The 19,573-nt window shown below is 42.0% G+C and overlaps 1 protein-coding gene across 2 annotated transcripts in view; it reads right to left on the minus strand.

Moving 5' to 3' along the window:
• yipf1 (Yip1 domain family, member 1) overlaps nucleotides 1–19,573 on the minus strand; it is a 24,102-nt gene continuing 4,529 nt past the window's right edge. For both annotated transcript variants that reach the window (XM_024436326.2, XM_024436327.2), the window contains exons 2-10: nucleotides 14,109–14,165; nucleotides 12,626–12,792; nucleotides 10,899–10,979; nucleotides 10,158–10,245; nucleotides 7,899–8,015; nucleotides 7,559–7,725; nucleotides 7,203–7,385; nucleotides 2,300–2,414; nucleotides 1–627 (exon numbers count right to left, since the gene is read on the minus strand). In XM_024436326.2, the coding sequence (XP_024292094.1) occupies nucleotides 2,301–2,414; nucleotides 7,203–7,385; nucleotides 7,559–7,725; nucleotides 7,899–8,015; nucleotides 10,158–10,245; nucleotides 10,899–10,979; nucleotides 12,626–12,792; nucleotides 14,109–14,145 (954 nt within the window). In that variant the 5' untranslated portion in view covers nucleotides 14,146–14,165 and the 3' untranslated portion in view covers nucleotides 1–627; nucleotide 2,300. The remainder of the gene's footprint in view (nucleotides 628–2,299; nucleotides 2,415–7,202; nucleotides 7,386–7,558; nucleotides 7,726–7,898; nucleotides 8,016–10,157; nucleotides 10,246–10,898; nucleotides 10,980–12,625; nucleotides 12,793–14,108; nucleotides 14,166–19,573) is intronic.

Genomic DNA, 19,573 nt, shown 5'->3' on the forward strand with positions numbered 1-19,573 from the left:
TAACAATGAAAAACATTTTAATACAAAGAAGCGTCGTTCAAATGCCATTTTTTTGTGAACAGTGTCTTATCAATATCAAGTTGTATATTTATATATATAACAGTAAAACTATGACTAGTTAAACAAGGAAGGGACTGGCTCTACCCAGTAACACTACTCATGTTTAGTTCTATATCGTTAAGGCAGACAGTTCAGACACCATCCCATTAGAAAAAACATTCTGTTGTCACCACCAGTGTCCGTTTCCAGAAGTTCCAAATGGCACCCTATTCCCTCTATAGTGCATTATAGGGGTCCTGGTCTAAAGCAGTGCACTATATAGGGAATAGGGTGCCATTTGGTAAATAACCCAGGTCTTCGGACCAGGGTCGTGTTCATTAGTACATACACATGAAAAACATTTTAAAACACTATGCAACAGAAAACACAAATATGCATTTATTATTGTTTCAGTCCATTTTCTTCCGTTTGGTACCAATCCAGGTGTGTGTGTGTATGTGTCGTGCTGTAACACGTTACTGTGTCTTTAAGGGCTTTAGCAGGAAGACCCACCCAGGCAAGGTCGGTGCAGCAGGTCGGTAACCAAGACGACACGATGACACCATCGCCACGGCAACTTGATTCTACCTAATAAGGTAACAGGAGACGTTGCAATTAAAAAATAATAACACTTGTTCACTGTGGGAAGGAAAAATCATTTCCAGGACAGGAAGTCTGGTGTCAGATGACGTTGGACAAAACAGGTGGTGGTAGATAAATAAGAAATGGTTTTATGCTAACTCACACATTTGTAGACAATAAGTAAAAAAACATCAAATATCCACCACTAAAGCCTTATCTAATCATGACAACTCCAACAGGATGTACAGTGACTTGGAAAACCACATGAAACATTCACAAGTCTTTTCGCATGTGTGTTTTACAGGAAGTGCTGAGCGATTAGTGCTTTTTGAGGTCAGTTCAGTTTCAATTATAATGGTTTTTTTTCTTTCAATGATTTATTTATTTTTTAACATGAAATGTATTATGAAATAATAACGGGCAAATGATTTGAGAGCTTTTTAACGCAAATTCCAAAGCCAAAAATAATGAACATTCAATTGCCAAAACATTTGAAATATTCCATTGTCTCTGTCAGGTCCACATTGGGTCGACATCAATAGAAAACATTTGAAATATTCCATTGTCTCTGTCAGGTCCACATTGGGTCGACATCAATAGAAACAGGAAATTACTATGAAATAATAATATATTTCAGTTGTGTATATTGCTTCTTTTTTATTTGAGGACTTTATTATTTTTAAATCCTCAAAGTTATCACCTCATCTCTGATCAGACAGTAAGTCAGCAGTCAGACCATCTAACGTTATGTTCCCCAAACTGTACTGTTTGTAGTCATTTAACTAGGATGCTGCAAAGCTGTCTGACTAAAATAATTTGACTAGTTCTTTAAAGTAGATAAGGCATACTTTCACAAACGGTCTCTGTCCCTCGTCGTCGTTGTGAACATTCCTCTCACATGCGGTCTGTGTGTATGGAACGCAACATAACGTAACATAGTTGCAGGCGTAAAAAGGTATCCACCCAGATCTGTATATAATGACGAAATGCTTATGTCTCCGCCCCTAACAATGGGAGTCGTTGTCCCGAAGGCGGGAAGGCAGGCAGGCGACAAGCTTAGGTCCAAAATAACCCCAAAGAAACGTATTGGGCTTATTTTGGCGAGAGTGAAACCTCTCGCGTCGCCCTTTTCTCTGATTCGTCTCTCAGCTGGGGAAAAAATGGCGCAATGGATTGTGGTCATTGTAGTTAATTACCATGTGTCTTTGCTAAGCTAGGCTGAATATTTGCTATATGAAAACTACAACTCCATTCAGTCCAGCGTCCCACATAGTTCTTGACTTGATTTCTCCGACTTCTCTCATGAATGATTTGATTTCTCTCTAAATAAATGGAGCGTTGGGCTCACAAAACAAAACAATCTAAATGGAATTCAAGTAATCGAACCGGAGTCTGTCAATAAGTTGTTTAATAACCCCCCCACCCCAAAAAAAGACATGTTGGTTAATCGCTCAGCACTAATTACAGGTTAGTTCAATAACCTGTAATGCACACATGACTAAATCGCTTGGAACAAAAGCATCTAGTAAATGGTATATGTTATTATTATATTTTACTCACGTTGGCTGCGGTGAAGGAGTCGCTAACATGTTATTATTAGTTAAACAAGTGGCTATATAAGACCACCAGTAGAGGTATGAATGTCTACAACGCAAATATCTTTAGTTCCACCATTTACCTCAGGACATTGTATTAGTTCTGTGCATCTTCATGGTTGGAGACGACTTGGTTCCATGGCCCACCACAGCATCAACAGCAGTGTGTTCATCCTCCAACGTACTGAAGAAGTAAGCCTGGATGAAAATAAACACAGCAAATCATTTATTCTGAGAGGACACCGGGGTTCTGCCCCAAATGACACCCCCATTCCCTTTATAGTGCACTACTTTTGACCAGGACCCCCATAGGGAATAGGGTGCCATTTGGGACACATTCGAGACCAACAAGCTAGAGAGGAACAGGGGCTCTGGTCAAAAGTAGTGCACTATATAGGGAATAGGGTGCCATAGAGCTCTGGTCTAAAGTAGTGCACTATATAGGGAATAGGGTGCCATAGGGCTCTGGCCTAAAGTAGTGCACTATATAGGGAATAGGGTGCCATAGGGCTCTGGTCTAAAGTAGTGCACTATATAGGGAATAGGCTTCTATGGGAAACTGGTCTAAAGTAGTGCACTATATAGGGAATATGGTGCCATTTTGGATGAACCTCATTTCCTGTCAGTCTTTTTTTTCTTATTAAGCCCTTCTGACACCCAATCTCTCTCTGTAAGTAGACGGGTCGTTCCACGAAATTGGTGCCTTTTGCGTAATTTCTGAAGATTATTATTTACGTCTGTCCCTCATTTTAAGCAATTCGTAACACACCATACAAAATGGATAATGGACATCCTTAAATGAATACATACCATAGGAAAGTTTATATACAGGGCCTTCAGAAAGTTTATATACAGGGCCTTCAGAAAGTTTATATACAGGGCCTTCAGAAAGTTTATATACAGGGCCTTCAGAAAGTTTATATACAGGGCCTTCAGAAAGTTTATATACAGGGCCTTCAGAAAGTATATATACAGGGCCTTCAGAAAGTTTATATACAGGGCCTTCAGAAAGTTTATATACAGGGCCTTCAGAAAGTATATATACAGGGCCTTCAGAAAGTATATATACAGGGCCTTCAGAAAGTATATATACAGGGCCTTCAGAAAGTATATATACAGGGCCTTCAGAAAGTATATATACAGGGCCTTCAGAAAGTATATATACAGGGCCTTCAGAAAGTATATATACAGGGCCTTCAGAAAGTATATATACAGGGCCTTCAGAAAGTATATATACAGGGCCTTCAGAAAGTATATATACAGGGCCTTCAGAAAGTATTAAATAAACAGGGCCTTCAGAAAGTATATATACAGGGCCTTCAGAAAGTATATATACAGGGCCTTCAGAAAGTATAAAAAATAGAAAATGGCTATATACACTTAGTTAAATGATTCACAGCAGGTGACATCGTTTGGCTTTCAGAAAGTATATATACAGGGCCTTCAGAAAGTATTCAGACCCCTTGACTTTTCCCACATTTTGTTACGTTACAGCCTTATTCTAAAATGGATTAAATAAACAAATATTTCTTCATCAATCTACACACAATACTCCCATATGCAGCTGTCAGGTTACCATGACAATGGTCACAACAATAAGGTCAAAGTTGAATGTCTCTTGCTCCTACCCGGCAAAAATAGTGGATATATAAAAGGTGAATGCGGACAAGTAAAATGTAAAAAAATAGAGCTGTTTGAAAGAAACAGGAAACATACTGAGAATCATATGTGAAAGCAGTATATTGTACCATTCCACTTAGTTAAATGATTCACAGCAGGTGACATCGTTTGGGTCTTCTGAACAGCATGGTGGAAAAGGAAGTAAGTCTTCTCTCTCTTTTTGGTCTATTTATAAATTATTTTATCATCTTTGACTAAGGTGGTCAAGCTCAACATGTCAACCCTGTTCACTCAATTGAAAGTTGGGATTTTTTAAAATTTTTATCCAATAGTAAATCATTTTTTCTAGGTAACAATTAAGTACCTTACTGTGATTATTTTAAATTACAATGGTCAAAAAGAAACAAAAATAGAAATTCTTAGTAAAGAGCAATTTATTAAGCAATAATTTTGCTTGGACTGTCTGGGAGTGCTATGAGTGGGGAGGGGAAAACTGGAAACTAGCTGTTATTGGCAGAGAGATTTGGAACTCTTTCTTATTGGTCTATTAACACATTTACCACCTGGTGATGTCACCAAGCAGTCCAAAACTCCATCCCACCAAAACAGGCTGAAATGTATTTTCAAACAGCACTTACTTTTAGTGTAAGGGCATTATCATAATTATTTTTACAATTTTACAGTATTTTCTGTAGGCTAAACATATCCTCCATGCAATTGAATGTTGACAGATATATCATTTTTCTTTTTAGAAGTTTGCATGTCCAAAAAGGCACCCATTTCGTGGAACGACCCAGAGACATGTGATTCTCCTGAGTAGCTAGCTGGCTGTAGTCACCCATTTCGTGGAATGACCCAGAGACATGTGATTCTCCTGAGTAGCTAGCTGGCTGTCGAAGTGGAACGACCCAGGAACATGTGATTCTCCTGAGTAGCTAGCTGGCTGTCGAAGTGGAACGACCCAGGGACATGTGATTCTCCTGAGTAGCTAGCTGGCTGTCGAAGTGGAACGACCCAGGGACATGTGATTCTCCTGAGTAGCTAGCTGGCTGTAGTCACACGTGATTCTCCTGAAGTGGGCTGTGTCGACCCAGAGACATGTGATTCTCCTGAGTAGCTAGCTGGCTGTCGAAGTGGAACGACCCAGGGACATGTGATTCTCCTGAGTAGCTAGCTGGCTGTCGAAGTGGAACGACCCAGGGACATGTGATTCTCCTGAGTAGCTAGCTGGCTGTAGTCACACGTCGAAGTGGAACGACCCAGAGACATGTGATTCTCCTGAGTAGCTAGCTGGCTGTCAAAGTGGAACGACCCAGGGACATGTGATTCTCCTGAGTAGCTAGCTGGCTGTCGAAGTGGAACGACCCAGGGACATGTGATTCTCCTGAGTAGCTAGCTGGCTGTCGAAGTGGAACGACCCAGGGACATGTGATTCTCCTGAGTAGCTAGCTGGCTGTAGTCACACGTCGAAGTGGAACGACCCAGAGACGTGATTCTCCTGAGTAGCTAGCTGGCTGTCGAAGTGGAACGACCCAGGGACATGTGATTCTCCTGAGTAGCTAGCTGGCTGTAGTCACACGTCGAAGTGGAACGACCCAGGGACATGTGATTCTCCTGAGTAGCTAGCTGGCTGTCAAGTGGAATGACCCAGGGACATGTGATTCTCCTGAGTAGCTAGCTGGCTGTCTGGCTGTCGAGTGGAACGACCCAGGGACATGTGACATGTGATTCTCCTGAGTAGCTAGCTGGCTGTCGCTGTCGAAGTGGAACGACCCAGGGACATGTGATTCTCCTGAGTAGCTAGCTGGCTGTAGTCACACGTCGAAGTGGAACGACCCAGGGACATGTGATTCTCCTGAGTAGCTAGCTGGCTGTAGTCACACGTCGAAGTGGAACGACCCAGGGACATGTGATTCTCCTGATTCTCCTGTAGCTAGCTGGCTGTGGAACGACCCAGGGACATGTGATTCTCCTGAGTAGCTAGCTGGCTGTAGTCGAAGTGGAATGACCCAGGGACATGTGATTCTCCTGAGTAGCTAGCTGGCTGTAGTCACACGTCGAAGTGGAACGACCCAGGGACATGTGATTCTCCTGAGTAGCTAGCTGGCTGTCGACATGTGCTAGCTGGCTGTCGAACGACCCAGGGACATGTGATTCTCCTGAGTAGCTAGCTGGCTGTAGTCACACATGTGATTCTCCTGAGTAGCTGGGCTGACCCAGGGACATGTGATTCTCCTGAGTAGCTAGCTGGCTGTAGTCACACGTCGAAGTGGAACGACCCAGGGACATGTGATTCTCCTGAGTAGCTAGCTGGCTGTAGTCACACGTCGAAGTGGAATGACCCAGGGACATGTGATTCTCCTGAGTAGCTAGCTGGCTGTAGTCACACGTCGAAGTGGAACGACCCAGGGACATGTGATTCTCCTGAGTAGCTAGCTGGCTGTAGTCACACGTCGAAGTGGAACGACCCAGGGACATGTGATTCTCCTGAGTAGCTAGCTGGCTGTCACACGAAGTGGAACGACCCAGGGACATGTGATTCTCCTGAGTAGCTAGCTGGCTGTAGTCACACGTCGAAGTGGAATGACCCAGGGACATGTGATTCTCCTGAGTAGCTAGCTGGCTGTAGTCACACGTCGAAGTGGAACGACCCAGGGACATGTGATTCTCCTGAGTAGCTAGCTGGCTGTAGTCACCCAGGGACATGTGATTCTCCTGAGTAGCTAGCTGGCTGTAGTCACACGTCGAAGTGGAACGACCCAGGGACATGTGATTCTCCTGAGTAGCTAGCTGGCTGTAGTCACACGTCGAAGTGGAATGACTGTCCATTTTCCAGTCAGTCATTGTTTCTGAAAAGTAACCTCCTTCACCCTCCTCCTTTTCTTCCTGCTCAAACTCACCCTCCTTCCTTCCTTCCCCTGATAAACTAACTAACTTGACTCCTTTCATGCGCTGTCAAGAGGGAGTGTAGCCAAAGATACTATGGTCTTTGGTGTAGCGCTCAGGCAGTTGCCACGCTACAAGGCTCCAGTAGAATAGTGAGGAGGTAACTGAGCTAAATAAGTCATTGTGTTGGTCCCATTTGGAGATGCAACCATTGGTGCAGCCAGGTGAGGTTATGTAAACTGGGTCAGTCAAGTCGGTGATTGTTAAATCCGGACATTGTATTACATGACCAGGAACAACCCAACTCCGTAAGGCTGGTGTCGTGTTCACTAGGCATGAAAAGAAAAAAAAAAGCGGTCTGCACTTGCCCAATAAGAAACACTCATTTTGGTTTTCCATGGTGCACAACATTTAGAAACGTTTTGCTACACTGTGCCCTAATGAACACGACCCAGGTGTGTTTTTTTCCGGAATGTTTACCTTACAACCGAACGCCAAGAGGATGTGGAGCGCCATGATGGCTGTCATGATCGCTATGGCAACCCGGGGCTGGTCGTCACGGACCGCGGGCCAGAAGGTCAAGACCAGGATGGAACCAGAGAGACAGAGAGCCACAACAATGGAAAACCACCTAACGGCCTCGTACGGGAGGAGCCACAACACCTGTCAACAACAACACTTGTCAATAACTACAACATTATATAACATTTTAAAAAGACTGGAATAAACATGTCCTCAACATTTGCATTGCAACAAAGTAAATGTGACACTATTGAACCTAATAAAATATAAACAATGCCACGTAATCAGACACAAAACAGTGTGTCATGTCTTACCACAGCAGGTATGTAGACGGCCAGGGAGTATCCGTAGACACAGACGATCTCCAGGAATGAGTAAGAGACTATGTTCATAACCTTGGAGTTCCTCCAGACCAGCAGGCCCCACAGGGCCAGGGGAACCAGCCACGCATAGCTGTAGATCGCCGTGGCCGCAATGGTCACTGGGAAATAAAAACACACAAGAGAAGCAGTAGCAACAAACACATTATTTTCTAAAACATTTACGGGACTTTTTGTTGTGTTCAGTATCAATTTGACTGAGTCTTGGGAAGTGGAGGAGTCAGTTTTATCCTGTGTTTTGTTTGACCCTTGAAAAACTTAAAATGACACTCACCTTTCCGGAACTCTGGGACGTATTTATTCTGTGGTTTCCCCAGGTCAACCAGGAAGTCAGAGATGTTTCCACAGATGGCGATGACAAAAACCAGAGTAGCACAGATCCAGAAGGGACCTGGAGGACACAGAGACGGTATCAGTAATCTGTAGTATTTGACGATGCATCATGGCCAGTTTCAAATGCTGCTTCCACGTCCCTGAATCCACTTGATGAGGTTGAATGTTATTCTGCCACTTGTTGAATGCCCTCATCAAGACACAGGTTCCATTATACACTCAGTGTTATCCACAAGTACATAGAGTAGCCAGACAAATAGAAAAAGTAGCCAGATGGGTGCCCCTCTGCGTTCAAAATGTTTTGCAGAAGGAGCTCTATTTTGGTGGCCTCTGGTACATTCTTATGCCTTAATTCCATCTGAATACTTTATCGAATTTACCTCTCACATTGACAAAAATGTGTTGTGGTATTGTCTGGAAAGACATGACTTTACCATTGAAATTAGTGAAAATGTATGAGTTCAGTGTGTGTGTTGTTTTGTCTCAGTCTAGGACTAGACGAACAAAACTATTTAAAACTTTTTAAACATTGAATCTTGTGAGATTAAAGTCTCATTTATAGTTTTCCTGCAAGATATTAATTTCCACAATTATGTTTTCTCTTCAAATTAGGTATTTTATTAAAACAGAAAAATTAAGTAAATATATCTCGAAAAATAAATGAAAGGATTTGTTTTTCCAGGTTTCCGTTTATACACAGTTTTTTTTCCAGGTTTTCGCTCTTTAAAAATCACACTTATTAATAGAAAAACAACATAATTGGATGTTCTAAGCCCACAACAATGCTTAAACCTCATTAGAAGACCGCTTGTTGATTTTTGGGTTCCCCTTTAATTCCAGTGAGCACCTAGCAAGAGGCTGTTGTTCAGCGTGTTTTTGTAGAGCATATGTGATTGTAGAGTCTGCAAAAACAAATACCCACTGGAATGATGTTTGTCCCCCATGTAGTCTATTTCACTTCCTCAAAATCCCCAGAACAAATCTAAGATAACTCAAGAAAACTGTTATTAATTTACGTTTTGGCCAAGAATGTTTTAGTCGCGCAATTTGACATATAATTAAGAAAAGTCGCCAAGTTTTAGTCTCTGGAGAGACCTGAAAATAGCTGTGCAGCGATGCTCCCCATCCAACCGGACAGAGCTGGAGAGGATCTGTGGAGAAGAATGGGAGAAACTTCTCAGGCAGCATCATACCCAAAAGACTCGAGGCTGTAATCGCTGCCAAAGGTGCTTCAACAAAGTACTGAGTAAAGGATCTGAATACTACTGAGTAAAGGGTCTGAATACTACTGAGTAAAGGGTCTGAATACTACTGAGTAAAGGGTCTGAATACTACTGAGTAAAGGGTCTGAATACTTATGAAAATGTGATATTTCAGTTTTTAATTTTTAATACATTTGCAAAAATGTCAACAATTTTTTTTTAATGCCTTGTCATTATGGGGTACTGTGATGTCATTATGGGGTACTGTGATGTCATTATGGGGTACTGTGATGTCATTATGGGGTATCGTGTGTAGATTGATGAGGGGAAAAACGATTTCATCCATTTTAGAATAAGCCTGTAACGTAACAAAATGTGTAAAAAGTCAAGGGGTCTGAATACTTTCCGAATCCACTGTATGAGATCAATTTTATTCAGTCATTTCGACACCTTTTATAAACTTGTCAACACTGGCTGTTCAGTTGCAAATCAACGCACAGTAAATAGCACCACGACTCCACCTGGCTGGCTCTGTGAAACACGCAAAAGAAAATAAATGAATGTGTCAGAAAACAATAATTAAGTCGTGGATTTTTAGCATCATCGTTACCACATGGGACGTCATGCTCTCTCCCTCCTCTGTGTAAAGAAATTCAACTGCAACCAACCACAACGCACATAAAGTGTACCGGGAGGTGGGACAGACCGCAGGCTACGTAACCATGTCAACGCTCGCTTTGTGACTGAGAGGCGCCTGTCCTATCAATAGATTGGTAGAAGATGCATATCGTTCATTGTAGCGAGAGTGGGATCGACGGACTAACCAATTAAAAAAACGTTTAATTAAAAGTAACATAGTTTATATGAAGTGGAAAAAGTAGACGGCTGAAAATAAGTCTGTAAGTGGCTGATTAGCCGACAGCTGGCGCTAACGTTAAACCTTTAGGTGAGGATAACGACTCTTCAGGTCATGACTAGTAGGAAGGATGCATGCTCACCATAAAGATCAGGGTTGTTGCGGATGTAGAGATGGACAAAGTTCCTCCCTGGCCATGGCAATAACGACCCCAGGATTCTCTCTCTCACCTAGAGGAAACACATTACGACAATGTCATTACAACACAGAAGTATAATAAATACATGATTTCAAACCCAAGGTGGACGCCTATCCTGTGCAGGGATGGAAAGGGCACACAGGGCATGGGGCCCCCAACTTTTTGTTCTGTTTTTGGGGTTATGGGTCATCTGGGTCACCTTTTTGGGGTTATGGGTCACCTGGAGGTCGTGGGCCCCCTAGATAGCATATGTGTAAAAATGCAGGACAACTAAGAAAACTTTTTTTATTTTTTAAATTTTTTTATCTCTCAGCCTCAATGCCAAATGTGAACAATAGCATGAGACAAGCTATAAAACAACAAATTTCTCTCTCTGACCTATGCCAACAAGTGTAGAATTGCAGGAAATGTGCTTTTAAACTGCAACATTTTCTCTTCGCCTCATGACAAAATGTGTAGAATAGCATTATAAAAGTGCAATTCTTTCTACACAAACCGTGTGTTGAAATGCAGGAAGTTAGCCGTTTACCTCAGCAAATAAAAATAAGATCCTGATCCAATGGAACTTAATTTGTTCTTAAAAACATTGAAAATATCATTTCAAAAAACATTTATTATGTTTTTCAAAGGCCTATTTGTTTGGCCAATTCAATTCTGATGAACAGATGAAGTCAGTTGAAGTACCTGGTGTGTCTCAACGTCAAAGAATGTCTGATAATATTCAAAGGTCCAGAAAGGAGAACTTCTCTTCTGCCCAGACAACAGCTGTAGGAAAAGAAAACCTGTATTTTATAACAATAGAACTCACATCAGGTAACAAAACAATCACAGAATCAGATTAATTATCAGAAACATCCAAATGGGCTTTTATATGGCGCTTTATTTTCTGAACCAAACATGGACAACATCTGGGCTGCAACTAAGTGCTTACCGACTACAGCCTATATGTTGTCAATGTTACGTTACAACGTGGTAAACTACACTATATATACACAAATGTATATGTACACCCCTTTCAGACACACCCATTGCTGACAGGTGTATAAAATCGAGCACAACGCCATGCAATCTCCATAGACAAACATTGGCAGTAGAATGCCCTTACTTAAGAGCTCAGTAACTTTCAACGTGGCACTGTTATAGGACGCCACATTGCCAACAAGTCAGTTCATCAAATTTCCTGCTAGAGCTGCCCCAGTCAACTGTAAGTGCTGTTATTGTAAAGTGGAAACGGCTCAGCCGTGAAGTGGTAGGCCACACAAGCTCACAGAACAGGACATTAGAGCGCTGAAGCGCATAAAAATGATCTGTCCTCAGTTACAACCAACACTCACTACTGAGTTCCAAACTGCCTCTGGAAGCAACGTCAGCACAAGAACCATTCGTCGAGAGCTTCACGAAATGGGTTTCCATGGACGAGCAGCCGCACACAAGCCTAAAATCACCATGCGTAATGCCAAGCATCGGCCGGAGTGGTGTAAAGCTCACCACCATTGGACTCTGAAGCAGTGGAAATGCTTTCTCTGGAGTGATGAATCACACTTCACCATCTGGCAGTCCAACAAGACAAATCTGGGTTTGGCGAATGCCTGGAGAACGCTACCTGCCCGGATGCATAGTGCCAACTGTAAAGTTTGGTGGAGGAGGAATAGTGGTCTGGGGCTGTTTTTCAAGGTTCAGGCTAGGCCCCTTAGTTCCAGTGAAGGGAAATCTCAACGCTACAGCATACAATGACATTCTAGACCATTCTGTGCTTCCAACTTTGTTGCAACAGATTGGGGAAGGCCCTTTCCTGTTTCAGCATGACAATGCCCCCGTTCAGAAAGAGAGGTCCATACAGAAATGGTTTGTCGAGATCAGTGTGGAAGAACTTGACTGGCCTGCACAGAGCCCTGAACTCAACCCCATAGGACACATTTGGGATGAATTGGAACGCCGACTGCAAGCCAGGCCTAATAGCCCAACATCAGTGCCCGACCTCATTAATGCTTGTGGCTGATTAGAAGCAAGTCCCCGTAGCAATGTTCCAACATCTAGTGGAAAGCCTTCCCAGAAGAGTGGAGGCTGTTATAGCAGCAATGTTCCTACATCTAGTGGAAAGCCTTCCCAGAAGAGTGGAGGCTGTTATAGCAGCAATGTTCCTACATCTAGTGGAAAGCCTTCCCAGAAGAGTGGAGGCTGTTATAGCAGCAATGTTCCAACATCTAGTAGAAAGCCTTCCCAGAAGAGTGGAGGCTGTTATAACAGCAATGTTCCAACATCTAGTAGAAAGCCTTCCCAGAAGACTGGAGGCTTTTATAGCAGCAAAGGGGGGGACCAACTCCATATTAATGCCCATCATTTTGGAATGAGATGTTCGACCAATAGGTGTCCACATATTTTTGGTCATATAGTGTATGTATTTTTCTGACCTCAGTCTTGTCGTCATTAGCCAATGGGTCATTGTCCTCTTCGAAGGATGTCACCGGTGCAGATCTCCTCTGTTTCTGAGGTTTGTGACTTCCTGCCCCTGTGTCCTCGATACTGATGGTAGTCGCATCTCCGTTCCCTCCCAAATGGCTCTCAGAACTGTCAAATTCTGATTCAGAATGTCAGTAAAGAGGAAGGTTATAACAAAGATTCTGATTCAGAATGTTAGTAAAGAGGAAGGTTATAACAAAGATTCTGATTCAGAATGTCAGTAAAGAGGAAGGTTATGATAAAGATTCAGATTCAGAATGTCAGTAAAGAGGAAGGTTATAACAAAGATTCAGATTCAGAATGTCAGTAAAGAGGAAGGTTATGACAAAGATTCTGATTCAGAATGTTAGTAAAGAGAAAGGTTATGAGATTCTGATTCAGAATGTCAGTAAAGAGGAAGGTTATGAGATTCTGATTCAGAATGTTAGTAAAGAGGAAGGTTATGAGATTCTGATTCAGAATGTTAGTAAAGAGAAAGGTTATGACAAAGATTCTGATTCAGAATGTCAGTAAAGAGAAAGGTTATGACAAAGATTCTGATTCAGAATGTCAGTAAAGAGAAAGGTTATGACAAAGATTCTGATTCAGAATGTTAGTAAAGAGAAAGGTTATGAGATTCTGATTCAGAATGTTAGTAAAGAGAAAGGTTATGACAAAGATTCTGAATCAGAATGTCAGTAAAGAGAAAGGTTATGACAAAGATTCTGATTCAGAATGTTTGTAAAGAGGAAGGTTATGAGATTCTGATTCAGAAAAAAATGCCCAATACCACCATCTAGTGGGCACAACCTGGTAATATCAGGATTTTTGAAGAAATTATTTATTTCAAAACTATTAAAATATTGTCTCTCTCTTTGGTTAATTACTCACATTTTATGCACTGCAGTGATAGCTAGCTGTAGCTTATGCTTTCAGTACTAAATACATGTTTTGATCCTTTGATTGGGTGGACATGTCAGTTCATGCTGCAAGAGCTCTGATATGTTGGAGGACATCCTCTGGAAGTTGTCATAATCACTGTGTAAGTCTATGGAAGGGGGTGAGAACCATGAGCCTCCTTGGTTTCGTATTGAAGTCAATGTACCAAGAGGAGGATGGAAGCTAGCTGTCCTCCGGCTACACCATGGTGCTACCCTACAGAGTGCTGTTGAGGCTACTGCAGACCTTCATTGAAAAACAGTGTATTTTAATCAGTTAATTGGTGACGTGAACATATTTAGTATAGTTGTATCTAATAATAATAACTTTTTTTAACACTTCACTATTTCTATTTTTATGAAATTCACTAAAGAAGATGGTCCTGCCCTTCCTCCTCAGAGGAGCCGCCAATGATCTGAATGGCATTATTATCATTATAATGTATACAGTCTATAAGACTGAGCAGCAGTGGTGTCATGCTGTATCTGAATGGCATTACAGGCTATAAACACTCACCTTGAAATGTTAAGAGGAAATCGCTGTTAGCCGCCATGTAGGAGACTAATCAAGAGTCTGTGGAGACAAAGAAGATTAGTGTCAAGATACACGCTTCTCCATAGAGATCCATTACGCTGCTGGCACTGTAACGATGCAGGAAATGTGGATAAACTTGTTCAATTGGATTCAATGATCATCACTCAGTAGCTTTTTCAGAGGATAGAGGTTGACAGGCTAACAATACCATGTAAACATATACAGTGCATAGTCAATGTAAGTACAGTTTTGTTTGTTCACTACGATTGAATGCATATGATAAAACTAACTCAGCACTGCTAGCTCAATCAGCGTCGGACCGATCAACATTTACAGGATGGGTACCCGGAGGAAATTGGGGGAGGGTCATGTTATTTCAATTTCAGTCAAGGGAAGGGTTTAGTATTATTTTAATCTGGTCCAGGGGAGGGTCATGTAATATTTTGTGTTTTAAATATATCTATTTATACACACACACACACACAGTACCAGTCAAAAGTTTGGACAGCTAATCAATCATGGGTTTTATTTATTTTTTCTATTTTCTACATTGTAGAACAATAGTGAAGACATCAAAACTATGTAATAACACATATGGAATCATGTAATAAACAAAAAAGTGTTAAACAAATCAAAATATATTTTAGATTCTTCAAAGTAGCCACCCTTTGCCTTGATGACAGCTTTACACACTCTTGGAATTCTCTCAACCAGCATCATGAGGTAGTCACCTGGAATGCATTTCAATTAACAGGTGTACCTTGTTTAACGTGGAATCTATTTCAACCGGGAGAAAAAGGTACATTTGCAAACCGTAGCCGTGCTTGATGCCTCCTTCACACCGCTGAGAAATGTGGGGTTGGAAAGTCACAAGTTTAGACAAAGAACACCGGATCGAGACAAAACTATCAATGGCTGTGTGAATACATTAAGAGAAACTATCAATGGCTGTGTGAATACATTAAGAGAAACTATCAATGGCTGTGTGAATACATTAAGAGAAACTATCAATGGCTGTGTGAATACATTAAGAGAAACTATCAATGGCTGTGTGAATACATTAAGAGAAACTATCAATGGCTGTGTGAATACATTAAGAGAAACTATCAATGGCTGTGTGAACGCATAAAAAAAACAGTCCATTGTGTTCCGTAGAGAAAACATTGTGGTCCGTAGAGAAAACAGTCCATTGTGTTCCGTAGAGAAAACATTGTGGTCCGTAGAGAAAACAGTCCATTGTGTTCCGTAGAGAAAACAGTCCATTGTGGTCCGTAGAGAAAACAGTCCATTGTGTTCCGTAGAGAAAACAGTCCATTGTGTTCCGTAGAGAAACAGTCCATTGTGGTCCGTAGAGAAAACAGTCCATTGTGGTCCGTAGAGAGAACAGTCCATTGTGGTCCGTAGAGAGAACAGTCCATTGTGGTCCGTAGAGAGAACAGTCCATTGTGTTCCGTAGAGAGAACAGTCCATTGTGTTCCGTAGAGAGAACAGTCCATTGTGTTCCGTTCCATTGTGTTCCGTAGAGAAAACAGTCCATTGTGTTCCGTAGAGAAAACAGTCCATTGTGTTCCGTAGAGAAAACAGTCCATTGTGTTCCGTAGAGAAAACAGTCCATTGTGTTCCGTAGAGAAAACAGTCCATTGTGTTCCGTAGAGAAAACAGTCCATTGTGGTCCGTAGAGAAAACAGTCCATTGTGTTCCGTAGAGAAAACAGTCCATTGTGGTCCGTAGAGAAAACAGTCCATTGTGAGAAAACAGTCCATTGTGTTCCGTAGAGAAAACAGTCCATTGTGTTCCGTAGAGAAAACAGTCCATTGTGGTCCGTAGAGAAAACAGTCCATTGTGGTCCGTAGAGAAAACAGTCCATTGTGGTCCGTAGAGAAAACAGTCCATTGTGGTCCGTAGAGAAAACAGTCCATTGTGGTCCGTAGAGAAAACAGTCCATTGTGGTCCGTAGAGAGAACAGTCCATTGTGGTCCGTAGAGAAAACAGTCCATTGTGGTCCGTAGAGAAAACAGTCCATTGTGGTCCGTAGAGAAAAGAAAGACCATTGGAAAGAACAAAATCAAGGTGACAAAAATAAATAGAGACAAAGCTAAAAGTGACAACCCAGTTACAGCTGTGAAGGAACCTGAATCTGACTCCAGTTTGTCTATTCAATCTATCAGGAAGGAAAAGAAACAGTGCAAGTCAATGGACAATATCTGAAAATGATCCTTAATCCAGTCAGTGGAAGGAATTTCATCGGAGAAGCCCTGTTCAAGAGAACGTTTGCAGGAATGGAACTTAGAGAGTAAGAAAAAGTGCTATGTTTCTGCTCAGACTACTCCACTACATTGTGTCGGTTATTTGAAAGCAGAACTTTTGAATAAAAGTGCATCAACATACCAGATATTGGTGCTCAGAGGAAACGTAGAAGCATTGATAGGAAGGAAAATATGTTTCGACTTGAAAATACAGAGCACAAGAGATCATGTCAATTCAGTAGAGCAATCATCCCTTTTCCAAGGACTTGGACATATCAGTGGATACAGTCACAAAAGGTACGGTGAATGAGCAAATAGTCCCCGTAGCTCAAGGCCTGAGATGTGTTTCCTTATCCAATGCTGGAAGCTGTCAATCAAGAGCTGGACTCGATGTTAGATGATGACATCATACAAGAAGTGAATCAAAGATCAGAAAGGATTTCCAATATTCTCCACATTTCAAAGAAAGACAAAAGAAGTCGGAGTTTGTGCTGATATATATACATAGATACATCATAGAGAACGACACTAAGTTCCCACAGTAGACAGTATACTGCAAGCATTGCAAGGAGCGAAAGTGTTTTCAAAACTGGATGCGAGAAAAGGATCATGGCAAGTTGAACTAGCCTCAGAATCAAGAAACCTGACAACATTCATCACACACAGTGGATACTACAGATTCAAGAAATTTCCTTTCAGATTATCAAGCGCACCTGAGGCATACCAGAAAGACATGGACTTTATGCTATGTGGATTAACAACATTCAAATCAAATTGTATTGGTCACATACACCTGGTTAGCAGATGTTATTGCCAGTGAAGCGAAATGCTTATTGAATTCTAGGTCAGGTGAACAAAAGGACTTGAGTTCCTGTATGTTGCTACAATTACACCATGATTGTGATACACCATGATTGTCGTTAATCATGAAACCTACACCCCTACCGGAGAGATGTTTATTCCGGTCGGGGTGATGCACTGAAAATCCGGATTCTGACAGCATGTCCCAAGCTAGCCATGTTTCCGTGAAACAGAATGTTACAATTCCAGATCCCCTTTGGGAAGTAACTCTTGCACTGATTTAAGCGACTTTGTTAACTGGGGACTGGACATTAGTGAGTAATATACTGGGAAGCGGTGGGTGGTGTGCGTGCATCCGAAGCCTCACTAGAAGACTGCTCCGGCATTGTTTTGGGTCGGCCTCTCGAATCAGTTCAAATACCCTGGGAGGTGCTGACAAAGGACCCGCTTTGGGAAAGTCGTATTCCTGGTCGTTGTGCTGGTAAGTTGACGTCTCTCTGATAGTCCAATAGTTCTTCCCGGCTGTATGTTCTAACACTTAAGGTTTTCTGGGCAATGCAATGCAAGAAATAATATATGAAAAAATATAGAAAAATACTGCACAGTTTCCTAAGGACTAGAAGCGCAGCTGCCATCTCTATCTGCACCATTTTTAACAGCAGTGATTATTGACACAAACCCAGTAGGACTTGGAGCTATATTGCTACAGCAACAGAAAATTAACAGAACAAGCCAATTGCTTATGCAAGTCGTTCACTGACCTCTAGAGAGACTAGATATTCTCAGATCGAGTGAGAAGCTCTTGGGTGCGTATAGAACACTTAATACCTTTAAAATATGGAGGTTTGTACTACAAACTGATCCCAAACCACTGATCTACATGTTGTATTTGGAGGAAAGTCTGGTCTACAGTCGTGGACAAAAGTTTTGAGAATGACACAAATATACATTTTCACAAAGTCTGCTGCCTCAGTTTGTATGATGTCAATTTGCATATACTCCAGAATGTTATGAAGAGTGATCAGAAGAATTACAATTAATTGCAAAGTCCCTCTTTGCCATGCAAATGAACTAAATCCCCCCAAAACATTTCCACTGCATTTCAACCCTGCCACAAAAGGACCAGCTGACATCATGTCAGTGATTCTCTCGTTAACACAGGTGTGAGTGTTGATGAGGACAAGGCTGGAGATTATTCTGTCATGCTGATTGAGTTTGAATAACAGACTGGAAGCTTCAAAAGGAGTGTGGTGCTTGGAATCATTGTTCTTCCTCTGTCAACCATGGTTACCTGCAAGGAAACACGTGCCGTCAGCATTGCTTTACACAAAAAGGGCTTCACAGGCAAGAATATTGCTGCAAGTAAGATTCCACCCAAATCAACCATTTATCGGATCATCAAGAACTTCAAGGAGAGCGGTTCAATTGTTGTGAAGAAGGCTTCAGGGCGCCCAAGAAAGTCCAGCAAGCGCCAGGACCGTCTCCTAAAGTTGATTCAGCTGCGGGATCGGGGCATCACTAGTACAGAGCTTGCTCAGGAATGGCAGCAGGCAGGTGTGAGTGCATCTGCATGCACAGTGAGGTGAAGACTTTTGGAGGATGGCCTGGTGTCAAGAAGGGCAGCAAAGAAGCCACTTCTCTCCAGGAAAAACATCAGGGACAGACTGATATTCTACAAAGGGTAAAGGGATTGGACTGCTGAGGACTGGGGTAAAGTCATTTTCTCTGATGAATCCCCTTTCCGATTGTTTGGGGCATACGGAAAAAAGCTTGTCCGGAGAAGACAAGGTGAGCGCTACCATCAGTCCTATGTCATGCCAACAGAAAGCATCCAGAGACCATTCATGTGTGGTGTTGCTTCTCAGCCAAGGGAGTGGGCTCACTCACAATTTTGCCTAAGAACACAGCCATGAATAAAGAATGGTACCAACACATCCTCCGAGAGCAACTTCTCCCAACCAGTTTGGTTATGAACAATGCCTTTTCCAGCATGATGGAGCATCTTGCCATAAGGCAAAAGTGATAACTAAGTGGCTCGGGGAACAAAACATCGATATTTTGGGTCCATGGCCAGGAAACTCCCCAGACCTTAATCCCATTGAGAACTTGTGGTCAATCCTCAAGAGGCGGGTGGACAAACTAAATTCTGACAAACTCCAAGCATTGATTATGCAAGAGTGGGCTGCCATCAGTCAGGATGTGGCCCAGAAGTTAATTGACAGTTTGCCAGGGAGGATTTCAGAGGTCTTGAAAAAGAAGAGTCAACACTGCAAATATTGACTCTTTGCATCAATAAAAGCCTTTGACACTTACGCTGTGTCTGAGAATTCAAAGACTTGGACCACACGATTGAGCACATCAAGGGAAAAACAAACGTTGCAGATTCCCTATCTCGCCTTC

This window comes from Oncorhynchus tshawytscha, linkage group LG10 (assembly GCF_018296145.1).
Source record: "Oncorhynchus tshawytscha isolate Ot180627B linkage group LG10, Otsh_v2.0, whole genome shotgun sequence".
NCBI classification, from domain to species: domain Eukaryota; kingdom Metazoa; phylum Chordata; class Actinopteri; order Salmoniformes; family Salmonidae; genus Oncorhynchus; species Oncorhynchus tshawytscha.